At 40.2% G+C, this 13,755-nt stretch overlaps 2 protein-coding genes across 2 annotated transcripts; both read left to right on the forward strand.

Moving 5' to 3' along the window:
* Window positions 1-416: 416 nt before the first annotated feature.
* Window positions 417-8,467, forward strand: prelp (proline/arginine-rich end leucine-rich repeat protein). Its single transcript, XM_058632828.1, has 7 exons — window positions 417-540; window positions 3,915-4,350; window positions 4,435-4,620; window positions 4,735-4,892; window positions 5,429-5,625; window positions 7,506-7,581; window positions 7,739-8,467. Exons 2-7 carry the CDS (start codon window positions 3,919-3,921, stop codon window positions 7,827-7,829), a joined length of 1,140 nt encoding a protein of 379 aa, XP_058488811.1. The 5' UTR covers window positions 417-540; window positions 3,915-3,918; the 3' UTR covers window positions 7,830-8,467.
* Window positions 8,468-11,626: 3,159 nt separating this feature from the next.
* Window positions 11,627-13,755, forward strand: il19l (interleukin 19 like). The gene is made up of 5 exons (XM_058632681.1): window positions 11,627-11,785; window positions 12,409-12,471; window positions 12,589-12,741; window positions 12,836-12,898; window positions 13,547-13,755. Exons 1-5 carry the CDS (start codon window positions 11,627-11,629, stop codon window positions 13,643-13,645), a joined length of 537 nt encoding a protein of 178 aa, XP_058488664.1. The 3' UTR covers window positions 13,646-13,755.

The following is a 13,755-nucleotide window of genomic DNA, read 5'->3' on the forward strand; positions in this document are numbered from 1 at the left end:
CATGCACCCCTGTTTTCTGTCTTTTAGTCCCAAACACCCCCATCCTCTGGCTCTGCCGTGAAAAAAAAAAGAATAATAATAATAAAAAAAAGTTAAAGGTTAAATGTTATCGGCGAGCAGCGGCAGCATCGGCCGTAAGTCGTGCCGTAAGTCAGAGTCACAACAAACACAACACAACAAACAAATAATAATCACAACAAACTGCGACACAGTGAACTGGACACATGAAAGAGTCTGCGTTCTTCCAGAAGGAATTAAGATTAAATCTCTCTGGCCCCGAGTCAAAGAAAGGGGGAGAAAGAATCACTGTGACCTTCAGAGGGGAAAAAAGCCAGGGAACAAACCCAAAGGAGACAGGAAGAGAGGAAGAGTGAGAGGCAGGGTTAGTGAAAGAGAGAGGGAGAGAGAGAGAGAGAGAGGGAGAGAGAGAGAGAGAGAGAGAGAGAGAGAGAGTGGGGTCGGACAAGAGTGAGAGAAGCAGTGAGACGAAAACACACAAAAGTTGTGACTTTGCAAAAAGAGGGCAGGTACCAGAGGCAGGTAAGAATCTTTATTTGTTGTTTTCAGGGTGCTGCTTTTAATGGGAACTAATCAATAACATACTCGAAACAGGTCAGTGATGCATGTAAGAAACAAAAAAAACAAAATCAGAAATGATATGTGTGTGTTTGAGGACTGAGGGGAGTCCTGGCACCGGCACAGCTGGACCGGGCCAGTGTGTTTCTATAGAAACACGGTGCCATACAAAGTGGTACTCTGTCCAGCTCCAGGGAGCTGCTGTATACACTTGGACTCTGACGTTGTTCCCTGCTCCTGTTTGCTCATCTTGATTTGCAGTGTTTTTCATCAGTGAGTGAGGAGAGTCGCTGCTGCTGCTGCTGCTGCTGCTGCTAAAGTACATATGCAGGGAGTGAAGATTTAGTCTTGTTTATAAAAGCTGCTTACTTTTTCTGGCGCCAGGGAATTTAAATGTTTCCATTTTATCAGACGGATCCTCAAGGTTTCATGGACGTGATGCTTTTCCTTTGTTTTTTGTTTTTTTTGAGAGAGAGAAATTTTATCTTTAACCTTCGTTACACATTCTGATGGTTCATCCTGGAATCTAAATCTGAGGGAATACTCTGGAATAACACACACTTGTCTTTTAAGATGGCTGAACATTTAAAGAAAAATGCCATTTGTAACAATGAGCACGTCAAAGATGCAGCGATGACACTTTCCCTTATAGTTCTAATCTCCGTTTTCGTTTCTATAATCTCAAATCAGATTGGAGTGTAAATATAGTATTTCTGTTAATGAATTGTTTTCTGTGTCAGAACACCCACTAACTCTTTTCACTGCACATCCAGATGTAGACCCAGTCTTTGCACAGCAACTGCAGCACGGCCACACCCACATGAGGACATGTTTTGGCACCAGAGCAAAGTATCTGCTGATGACAATGGTTTCAAAATAAGGGCATATACAGTTTATCTCTAAATCCAGAGCATTTGCCGTGCAGGGCTGAAACTGTGCATGAACATTAACCAAGTTTTCTGTAATCTTGTGATTCCTGAACTCTGCTGCGTGCGATGTGACTTAAGGCACCTCTGCCAAAACAAAGTACAAAAATATGATGAATTAGAAGGAGTTATCATCCTCATCATCATCATCATCATCATAATTATCCTCATCAAGGAGCTTTGTTCTCTTTCTGCTCCTTTGGAGTGATCTATGTTTTTCTTAATCCCGTAAAATTAAAACTACTCTTTAAACAAACATTATGAATAGCCTGCATATTCTGACTTTATCAGCGTATAGTGCCCAACTATAGCTCAAAATCTAAAGATATCATAATCATATATTTCACTTTAAGCCACAGTTGCAATCTGAAAGATCTGAAGTTGTATTGTGAATATTAGTTTAGGTGTTTTCTGCAACAAAAACATCTAAACTTTCAAGTAAATGTCATTGTCATTTAAAGATTATGCTTTGATGGCTAGTCTCAACCTTTAGTGATGAAAAACAATAATCCAAACGGATCAACAGACCAGGTTCTAAATGCTTTGCTGACTGTGTACAACAGCAGCTGACAAAACTATTTCAGTCACTGCCTGTTTTCCCCCCTTTAAAAAAAAAAAAACAAAACAAAAAACTTTGCTGTGGAATATATAGCATTAATATGTGACTGCCTTAAACAACAGCTACATCCTAGTCAATTGTTGCAGGGCCTTTCCTTTGTGGGACGAGTGTCATGTCGCAGATATTTACAGCAGGAATCTCTGAAACCACCGCAATAAGCGCAGTTCTCACACTGAAAGATTAGATTTATGGACTGAGGTCACAAATAATCAACCAGTGAAGCAGCCATCGCTGGCTTTGACTCTTAGTTGTTTGCCAGACTACTGGTCATGAAAGCCATGTGACAGGGAGGAGAGCTGGTTCTGGTTTGAAATGAGGGCCTGGGAGGTTCTACATGGCTGAGAGGGAAAAGGAAGGGCAGTGCCAGGAACACCGTCAAAGAAAAGTTCAGATATATTTTCCAGGCAGGACGGTTTGTTGGCTCTACGTTTCATTCCTGCACCGTGATTCATATGTGGTATTTATTAAAATTTGATGAGAGGCTTTGGAGCAAAATTATTAGAAACTAATAGTCATTTGTGCCTCTACAAGAGACACACAGACGTTCTGTGTATCAGGGATAAAAACAATGCAGGCAGATCCGGACCTGAAAGGTCCTGTTAAATTCTGCTCATATTAAGTCAATATTCTGCAGCTGTGTATGTCTGCGAGCGTAAATATCAAATGCCGGTATAGTAAACAAAAGCACTTGGCAAAGCAAACACAAGAGCATTCAGAAAAAAAAGCCAAAAAGGCCCAGGCTTCATTAGAGTTACGATACATAGAGTACATTCACAATGTTTTAAGATAAAAATCCATCATCCACCAATTTCTGTTGGGCCTCTCTTGGGTCAAAAGAGGTTGAACCTTCCACAGTATTCCCTACCACAGCTCTCCCTCTGGACATGCAGGAGCTTACAAGAGAGCCTTTATCCAAAAACATTTCCTTTCCTCTTCCTCCTAAGTGCTAATTTCCTGTTTCAGTGTCTGCCACTCCTATACAAATGACTTTGCCTTTGAATTTCTTGCCTGTGCCCCATCTTGCTTACATTAGTAAACCACAAACCAAGTATTCAGTGCTGTTTATTCATTAAAATAGATTCATAGTGTCAATTAAATAGATAACTATAAATATAATGATAACCAGATGATCCGAGATACTGAAGCCATTAATAGAAACAGACAGCAATATGTGATATTAAAATAGTAATAAAAAGTGCAGACTGCTGAACGCACTGGTTTGTAATACTACATTATTAATGTTAAAATCTAGGAAGACACTTGCTTCATATTTATATTGATGCTATAGTTTAATTCCAATTTAAAAAAATTTTTTTAAAGTTTTTTTCTCTCTGTCTCTCTCTCTCTCTATATATACATATATATATATATACATATATATATATATATATATATATATATATATATATATATATATATATATATATATATATATATATACATATATATAGTTATATATATATATACTAGCTCCTCTCCCTAAATAGAAACAATCAAAAATACAAACATCTGTGTACTGACATTTTTAGAGACAGCCATGTTGGTCTTCACTAAATGCCTGCTTATCAAGAAAGTAGGGGTTGTACACAGTCTGCACTGCCCCAGAGCTCCCCCACAGAAGAGGAAACATTAAACTGATCCAACATATTCAAGCTGTTAACCTTTCTTTGTGGGTATAATTAACTGACCATACTGGTTCACCAGCACAACCAAAATGACATGTTCTGTGTTGTGTCCTAACCCATGTATCTGTACATACAGTCAAATCTTACACATAACTTCCTCTGTTGTAGGACGATGAAGGCCGGCGTGGGACTCTTCTCTGCATTGGCTCTGTTCCTCCTGATGGGGGCAGTGTTGACCCAGCAAGGTCGGCCAAAGAAGCCCACCAGGCGCCCAGCCACCACCAGGAGGCCTTCTGTCGCCAAGCCTGCTGTGCCGGCACAGCCAGAGCCCCAGGAGCCCACAGATTTCCCCCCACCCATTCTGGGACCACCCTCCATGTTCCCTGACTGCCCCCGAGAGTGTCTCTGCTCCCCAAACTATCCAAACTCTCTCAACTGTGAGAACCGCAACATCCGCGCCATCCCTGTAATCCCATCCAGAACCCACTACCTGTACCTGCAGAACAACTACATCTCAGAGGTGACAGCAGAGCCATTCGTCAACGCCAGTGAGATCCGCTGGATCAACTTAGCGAACAATCGCATTCTTCGAATAAATAAACAGGTCAGAGTGTTTTCTCAATTTATATTTGGTTCTTCAAAATAACATAAAACCATCTCCAGAATTATGCATCTCTCACTCATGCAGGTCTTTGAGAAGATCCCGTCCCTGCTCTATCTCTATGCGCACCGTAATCAGCTCAAAGAAGTTCCTCAAGGTCTCCCAGCGAGCCTAGAACAGCTTCGCCTCAGCAGGAATCGTATAACCAAGATCCCTTCAGGTGCCTTCGGCAAGATGGAGAATCTGACTCTTCTTGATCTGTACCACAACCAGGTAAACCTTTGTGTATAAATGAACATTTGTGGACATACAACTAAACAGCAGTGACAACAACCTGCTTTCCAGAACAAATGCCATAACTGGAGATTTTGTGTACACTCTTCTTAGCTGAGTGACAGTGACCTGGGAAGAAACACATTCAAGGACCTGAAGGGCCTCATGCAGCTCAATCTGGCTCACAATGTCCTGAAGAAGATGCCTGATGGCGTACCTAGTGGTCTCATACAGCTTTTCCTGGACAGGAACCGTATAGATGACATCCCAAAGCAAGTACACAGTGCACACATTGTCATAAGGCTGATGAACGCGTTTTCTTAAACACTGGATGGGCACAGGAGCAGTGGGCAGCACTTGTCTGCACCCATGGAGCAATGGGTGATTGGGTGCCTTGCTCAGGGCCTCCACTCCATTGTCGGCAACCTCCGGTTACAAGCCCAATTCCTTTCCTCCTGACCATGGGCTGCCATAAAAGCGCCCCTGCATAACTTCTGTCGGCCTTCCTGAGGAATTAACTACCAAAACACTATCAGCATCTCGACATGACATATGTACCACTACTTCTGAATCTTTTGGTGTGCACATTTGGGGTTTTCATCCCTATTCCAACTTGTTGCATTCATTTTGCTTTACTGGAAATCACAAGATTCAACATACTGCTATACTGAGCGAGCTGAGAGGCCTAATCGCCATTGTGTGAACTCGTTTGGCAATGGCTTGAGTATAATGGGCATTCATTTATGTTTTTAAGTTACACACTTAAAAAGTGACAATGCTTCTTTCTGTGTGTCATTCCCTTGTTCAGAAACTACTTCAGAGACTTAACTCACCTGGCATTTGTGAGGCTGAACTACAACCAGCTTAGTGATAAAGGAGTTCCCAAGGGTGTTTTTAACATTTCCAGCTTGCTTGATCTTCAACTGGCCCACAATCAGCTCACCTCTGTTCCCCTCTTCAACGGACACCTGGAGCAACTGCACCTTAACCACAACAGCATTGAGAGTAAGTGCAACTCCAACACTGGAATATGTAGGAAAAGTTTGAAGTAATACATACGTCCATGTCCCACATGACAGTCACAGTGGTACAGTGCAGTTCTTGCCATAGCGCAATTTGGAACCCTGATCTGACTTGTGCTTCGACTGCAGGGTGTGTAGGCTGGATAGCAAAAGCTACATCAGCTACGTGACACAGTGTAGTCCAAAAATGACACAGTACACAAACAGCAATAATGGAGGATATCAGGCATTTCCTGTTCTTTCTTCTCTCTTCCATCTTGGCATGTCTCTCTGATGTACTGCAATCATTTTAGTGACGATTTCAATAAAACTACGGACTGCAGTGTGTCTAGCTACACCCTTTAGGTACAGAACTACTCTGTGCTAGGTTCCCCAATTAAGGTGGAATAGGACAGATCGGTTATGTTGGTACCTTTTACAGTTACAGACAACACAATAGACAACAATGCTTCTTCTGTGTCTTCTTCTTACTGGTAGACTGCTATTTAAAATTGTCTCGATTTCCATGGAGTATTTATACTGGTCGCAAGGGAGTGACATTCTTCTGTCGCCCAATCAGCTGATTGCTGTGGGTGGAGCCAGTCTAACATTAATGTACCATTTGACTCTGGTACCCCAAGGGAAGGGTGCCAAATAATGGAAATGATTGGGGCTGGTTCATGTGCTAACTTTGGAGATTATCTGGCGATACTATATGTGAACACAAATGTCCACAGAAGTCGCTGTGGAGGTTCCCCAGGGAAAATCCTTCTTCCAGCCCCCAAGTCTAATCTTCGGGTAATGTCCAAGTGAGCTCATGTGAGAATGCAGCGGGAGAATCTCCAGAGAATCCATGGCGAGTAAATGTGCTAGGGTCCTGTATCCTCGATCCACTTGGATCCTTTGGAGATTCTCCTGTTGTTGTGAACATGTCACACCAAGACGTCCTCACACTGCATTCACTATATGAACATCAAACTCCAGAGAATGTCTGGACAAAAGTCCAACATGGACCGATAAAGTTGCCAACTATGACATCTATGGACTTTGACTCAACATGTCTCCAAGGATAATCAAGGCTAATGTTGTTCCTTGCCTGAGAGATTTGCAAATGTGCTGGTGTTTGTTAATACCTTGTAAGGTGATTATATGTCAGAGCTGATTTGTTAGCTTGATCCCAGTTCATGAGCGGACCTATTATTAAAGGCATAGTACAGGTTTTCTGAAGAGAGCGTGTATGGCATACTTGTCAGATTGCATACATTAGACTGTGTCCTATGCGCTTCCGGTTATTGAAACTGTGTTCAATAGATGGAACACAGTGTTTTAATGTGAACAGGAACAGAAGAGGAACTGTGTTATGAAAGGCCAAACTGAAAAATGTCAATGGAATTGTTACTGTATGAAGGTATTAGCGTTTGAGAGTCAAGCGAGAGAAGAAATTACACATCTCATCTCTACTTTTGTTTGATTTGATTCTTCCTGTGACACAAATCCTTTTTTATTTATTATTTATTTTTCTGTGTAATTCATCCCCCTTTTTTCCACGAGTGCTTGCTTACCTGATCTTTTTTAACATCCTCTATCAAGAATAAATTATTAGTATAACAAATAAGTAAAATATCCTCATGTAATGTGCATTTTATTTTATATATTTTTTAAATGGTATATGTTCTGTATTTTTATAGCACTCTATCACACATCTTTCATACCCATTCACACACTGCCGGCACTGCCTTTAGGAGTCTTGCCAGAGGACACATCGTCATGTAGAGTAGCAGAGCCAGGAATTGAACCCAAACCCTTCCAGCTGAAAGACAATTCGCTCTACCAAGAAAAAAAAAACATTCACCTGTGACATTCGCCACTGTGTTTCTCTTCCAGACATCAACGGCACTCTGATCTGCCCATACAGCCTGCAGGCTGACCTGAGCGATCACAGCCTGGCACCCAAACTAAGGTACGTCACATTACGTCACATCCTGGCACTAAGCATTAAAAACTGGCAGCCATGAGAGGAAGTAAATAGGAAGAAATGTCTAATGAGGAACTAATCACTTTTTTGCGAAGCAGGAGTCACTGTTATGGCATGTCAAGTGTTTGTTCTGTTGCCTCAGGTACCTGCGTTTGGATGGAAATCACCTGAGCCCACCCATCCCTCTGGATGTCATTATGTGCTTCAGGCACCTCCACTCCATTGTCATTTAGAAGAAGCGCGTTTGAAGGCCTGGGGATACACACGTGCACACACACGCACATATACACACATTCATTTCACACCAATAACCACATGTGCACACACAAGCACCGTGCACAAGTTGATTTGGAGGCAAAATGCTGAGTGAAGCACAGCGTATATCCACTCATACAGTACATGCCGTGGAAATGTGTATTTGAAAGGGGGACTTTAGAGTAATTTAAAAATGATAACAATTGTAAAGCTTTAATATCTTGAATAGTTTCCAGATCCAGGACAGTGAACTAAGCTGAGTGGATAATCCAACATTTAGGGGTTAGGAGTTGCAGTTTAGCCAAATATTTGTGTGTATAAAACACGAGTGAGTGAAGCCTGAAAATACAGGTACATTGACAGATGCTACAACATATGGAGAGAAGTTATGTTAGCAGATATTCAGAGTTCAGACCTGCAGTGGATGTCAGAAAGAACCAGATCAAAACGTGACTACCATGTAGTTGAACCTGTCCTCACTGTGCCTGTGATTTTCAAGGTACTCCCATGTACAAATGTCTTTCTACTCTTTTTGTTAGTCTTCTGTATAGTATTCTTCTGTATAAAGAAGCTTTGTACAAACAATGAAAAATAAATTCTTTTTCTTTCAACATTTGACGATGTGTGTGAAGATTTATTCAACTGAAATGTAAAATGGTCCTGCAAATGTTTTTTTTGTTGTTTTTTTTAAAAGCTAATTCATTCAGTATTTTTAATTTACACTTAATTTAAGATTTTGCTTTTGTGAATAAAGACAACAATTCCCTTAGAGGGAGAAAATATGAGAAAAATGTAAACGTTTATTTTGATTGTCTTGTGCTTTCTGCAAAAAAAAGGTGTTTATTAAATCATAATTGCAGTTATGAGTTATTATAAGTGCCATGGTTCTCAAACTGTGGTGCGTGTACCACCAGTGATACGTGAGCATCCTCTGGTGGTACTGTTCTACTGTATGGTTATGTGATCAGAGTGGAGCTGAGGAATTTATATCATTATAATTTATTTATGACCAGAGTGCCTAGAAAATGAAACAAATAATATAATAAATTAAATAATACAAATAGAGTCACCTTATCTCTCACTACATCTTAATCTAATGTCACTGTACCAGTGTGTGAGGTATATGTGAGGAAGAGGAGGATGATGATAGAGCAAATTATCGTATTAGTAATAAATCTGCCTCCTGTTTAAGGTCCGTAGCTGACTTTGCTCAGTCCGTGTATCGTTTATTCTTTTCTTATTCAATTGAGATTCCAAAATCGGTTTGTTATTTCCTTATTCGTTTATGAATCTGATACCAAAAAACAAATAACAGGTCATTTTTTGTACTTTCGATTTATTGCTCAGATCAAAAATAGGAAATTAAATAACGGGCCACGGAAAGATTTTTGATTTTAATATTTAATTTGTCCGATTTGTGCGAACCGGAAGTTATTGTCTACGGATTTTGCTCGACCTATTTACACCACTGTATTTCAACGTTGGTGATGATGTTGTTACACTGAGAGCTCAATATTTTCTCAGGTGGTACTTTGTGAATAACGGTTTGGGAACCATTTATGTGTATTTATGTTTGTCACTTGCAACCAGTTCTTTTGTTGTTGATTTGTCACCGACAAAAATATTTCAATGGATGAACATAATTGTATTACACCACTTATGTTTTGTGTAGTACTAAAAAAAGTACCAGGTACTACGTACTATCGCTAGTGGAAACACCACATAACCGTGCCATGCTGAGGTGAGGTGAGTCAAGCCGGTGGAAACACGCCAGCTAACTGTGTGCTGCAGGTGCTGAATCCACACCTCTAATGATTTTCAAAGTTCCCTTTCCGCTTGGCCAGGGCACAGGGGCCGCCTTATTTATGGAGCAAGAAAATGATTACCAAATAAAATCAGGATTCTGTCACAGATGTTTTATATTTTTAAAGATAATGTGGCTTTTAACAAACTTCATTTACAGCTGCGCTCCTGTTACCTTTCAGACAGTGGCTTGTGTAAAAGCAGTTGAAGCTCAATACTAGAACACAAAAAAATGACAAAAATGTATTACATAAGCATGGATATATTGGATCAGTAGATGCTGCTGGAGCACTGAAACAGAATCTGGCAGTTTTTCCCATATTGATAAAGCTTTACGATGACCTCTACTGGTTAGAAATGACAAGTATTCAAGAAATGGGAAGTGCACTTGACTATTTTGAAATGCAGACTGTGACATGTATGTGTCAGAAGGAATATTTGGAAACTTCCCTGTTTACAGTTAAATTGCTGGCGATGCTATATGTGGCATCATGTTATTTCATAAAAACAGGTTTCTCCCGTTTTCGTTCCCTGCTGCTGATTCTTTCCACTGCGAGTGAATTTTCTGCACTCAAGCAGGTGAGCAGGTCTGGTAGGAGTTTCCGAGAATGACTTCCGATAATGACAGGAGTGAAGTCACTTCTAGCGAGAGTGCTCTTGAGAAAACTGATCATATCACATGATATCTCTCACTGTGCAGAACAAGATACTGTTTCCACTTTTATAAATAAACAGCATAAAACTACACTGACATTGGTGTCAAATTTAAGAAATAGATCAATCGTTATAGTGACATATTTAATAGAGTAATTAAGGAGATTAAGAGGAACACACATAATGCAGCGCTGCAGGGTTTATGACGACACTACGGTGAATGAAAGGATTAATGAATGGCAGAGTAATTACAAAGCATGGCAATGACAATGAAGGCGTGTTTTTGTTTTTTCCATTGACCACACGACACTTGAGGGATCATTTCCTCTTACATACAAGTTTTCCTCTCCTTCCATTCAGGTGTTGAGACATCACTTGGCACCTGCTTTACTTACAACAAACTTCCTCCTCCTGTAAAACCAATTTGTGCGCGTGTACATGGTGCAAGTGCATGTCTGTGTGTCTGTCTGTGCAGCATCACCTGGCGAAATCCCCCTCACTCCACTATAAAAGGAGAGAGAATGGAAGCACAGAGACACGACTTCCTCAGGACTCATCCTCTGGCTAACAGACACACAGGTGAGTCCACAGGTGTGCAGGGTGATGGTAACTTGACAACTCTACATGCTGTTAACACAAGGATGCTTTGGGTTTGGAAATTATAGAAAGGGTTCTGTGCGTCGAATGTAAACTGAATTGATACCTGAATTCTTTACTTAACAATATCTTATCATCAGAAAATTACTTTATTATTATCATTATATTATTATTATTGTTATTACTATAATATTACTATTTATTAAGTTTGTAATTAAATAATCAATAATATATATATATGCATTTGCATATTTATAATGTAGATAGTATATATATATATTATAAATATGCAAATGCAGATATAAACATTTTATCTATATAATAATACATTTTTTCATTAAACTGCCAATATTCTAGTTTGGCTGATTCTCTTTATTTTGTATGCACCAATTAATTAATTCAATTTGTGATTTTCAGACAAAAACTACAATTATGAAAATGTTGATTTACACTCTATGAAATTTTAATATACTTTTACTGATATGCAATTAACACCACTCATTCACTGATTTATTGGGGGCAACAGTGACAGCAACAGTAGTTCAGTGACAGATGGAGCGAGTTCGTCTTTCAACTCCCCTAATCTGTAACTGGGTGAATGGGATTAAAGCAGCGTTCAAGACTAGAAAGGTGCTTTTAAATACATCATATTTATCATTGATTTTAACACAGAATGGGATTCTGTTAGATTTGCCTCCAGGTAACCACAGTGATGATGATGATGAAGATGCTGCTGGGCTGCTCCTCCCTCTGCCTGCTCCTCCTGCTCAGCTGCCTGAGTGAACCTGCGCAGAGTCTACCTCTGCGATTGTCCAGCTGCTCTGTCAATGTCCACACTGCCGAACTGTGGAAATATCACTCCACCATACGATCAGATGTGGTGAGCCTAAGTCTCTTATCACGCACACACAAACTTTATTTTATAGCTTAGTGAGCACCTACCACACTACCACACCCCTAACACAAACCTAAGTTTAAACATAACCTTAAAACCAGGTCTTAACCCTGAAAAGGCCTTTTAAAGTTGTGGGGACCAGAAAAATGTTCCCACAAAGATAGTTTTGTATGTTATTACCTCAGAAAGATATAAATACATGTACACACACACACACACACACACACACACATAGGTTTGTGCAGCTGTATCCATTCATTTGGACAACCTGACTTAAGCATTATCCCTAACCCTAACCGTAACCTAAAAACGATTCAAATCTTGCCCTAAAGCCCTAAACCAGTTCCTTGGAATTGCTGCCTCATTAGGACCAGGTTTTGATCTCTTAAAACCAAGTCTTAACCCACAAAAAAAACGAGCCAAAATGTCCTCGCAAGGTCAAACTGTCCTCACAAAGACAGGTTAGAATCCAAATTTGTCCTCACAGTCTACTACAGACACATACCTCATTTAGCATCACTGACAGGTTTTAAAAACAAAAACAAATGCAGGAATATTCTTAAACAATTTATTTATGTTTTTTTTTTCCCATTTCTCAATCATGACAGATAGCAGGAGACAGTGAGATCGCAGTGAAAATTCTGGACAAATCATTGATCAAGGACGTTCAGGTGAGTCACTGTGTTTATGTTTATGTCATATATCTACGTCACAGTCAAAAAACAAAAAAAAACAATGGGTGAGAATGCAATTCAAGCAGTGACCCGTGTACCCTGTGTCTTCCTCAGGAGGGACAGATGTGCTGTTTCGTGCGTCTCCTGATGCGTTTCTACGTGGAGAGAGTGTTCGGTAACTACGCCTTATCACAGCCACAGCATCAGCGCAGCTCCAGCGCACTGGCCAATTCATTCGTCACCATCAGAAAAGATATACATAAATGTGTAAGTCGCTTTTTCCAGCGTTGGATTGTGATTTTATCACCAACAGTCATTATGTGATGATGTCATATTAATAACTGTCCTCTGCTCTGTACAGCACTGTCACTGTGCAGAAGACACACAGAGGAAAATTGACTCCGTCCACGCTGAGTTTATCAAGGTATGTAGTACTTGTCACTGTCCTGCAATGTATTTGAAAATGTCCAAACATTGACTTTCACACTCAAATGACCTCGGGGCCACTGAGCCTCTCTGCTAGTCTGGTCAAGCGAGAAAAAGAGAGAGCTTACAATTATGTCATGAACTATATCGCACATTTCAAAATAAAAGTGTTTGTGACCTTGAATGTACAGTCCACGTGGGATGAAATAATAGAATGTAAATAGCTTCAGTATTTAAAAAAAAGATTTAAGCTATACATGAAGCTGTTATGTTACAGCAGATTGCCAGTAGATGGCAGAATTTGTATTGTTATCTGTTAGAGCCTGGTGACAAGAGGCTCATTTTGTGTTGAAGAAATGACTTTGATATCCAGTTTTATGTCACAAAGGAAGTTATTGAGTGAGTTTAGTATTCTTGGGTTTGATGGGTACATCAGTGAGTCGTCGGCGTATAAACAGAACCAGACATGCTTGATTCATAACAGTCTGTCCGACCATATCAGATGTCCTGTGACAGTATGTCCAAACAGACACAGTAGATGAGCCTCCAAACCTGGTTGTTAAAAACTCAGTGTGATAGCTGCAGCTTCCATGAACCAAACAAGAGAAAACTCTCATTAAATGTATTTTTCCTTCTGTCTGAGCAGCTGCAGATAAACGAGGCAGCACAGAAGGCCATGGGAGAACTGGATGTTGTGCTGGGATGGCTGGACGGACTGGGCCAGAAAACTGAAGATTCAAGTTAAGGAATCCTGCAGCCAGCGACGGAGCTGGAACTCTGCGCCTGACAATACTTGCAACTACTGAACTGAACTTCACGCCTGCGCCAATCTGTATTTCTCTGTTTTGTACTTGA

Source organism: Solea solea, chromosome 6 (genome assembly GCF_958295425.1).
Source record: "Solea solea chromosome 6, fSolSol10.1, whole genome shotgun sequence".
Lineage (NCBI taxonomy): Eukaryota > Metazoa > Chordata > Actinopteri > Pleuronectiformes > Soleidae > Solea > Solea solea.

Excerpts from the sequence above, each read along its gene's own strand:
- prelp (XM_058632828.1), top strand. The coding sequence starts at position 3,919 with ATGAAGGCCGGCGTGGGACTCTTCTCTGCATTGGCTCTGTTCCTCCTG. Across the intron at positions 4,351-4,434 it reads TTCTTCGAATAAATAAACAG|GTCTTTGAGAAGATCCCGTC; the intron begins GTCAGAGTGTTT and ends TCACTCATGCAG. Across the intron at positions 5,626-7,505 it reads TAACCACAACAGCATTGAGA|ACATCAACGGCACTCTGATC; the intron begins GTAAGTGCAACT and ends TTTCTCTTCCAG.
- il19l (XM_058632681.1), top strand. The coding sequence starts at position 11,627 with ATGAAGATGCTGCTGGGCTGCTCCTCCCTCTGCCTGCTCCTCCTGCTC. Across the intron at positions 12,472-12,588 it reads CATTGATCAAGGACGTTCAG|GAGGGACAGATGTGCTGTTT; the intron begins GTGAGTCACTGT and ends TGTCTTCCTCAG. Across the intron at positions 12,742-12,835 it reads GAAAAGATATACATAAATGT|CACTGTCACTGTGCAGAAGA; the intron begins GTAAGTCGCTTT and ends TGCTCTGTACAG.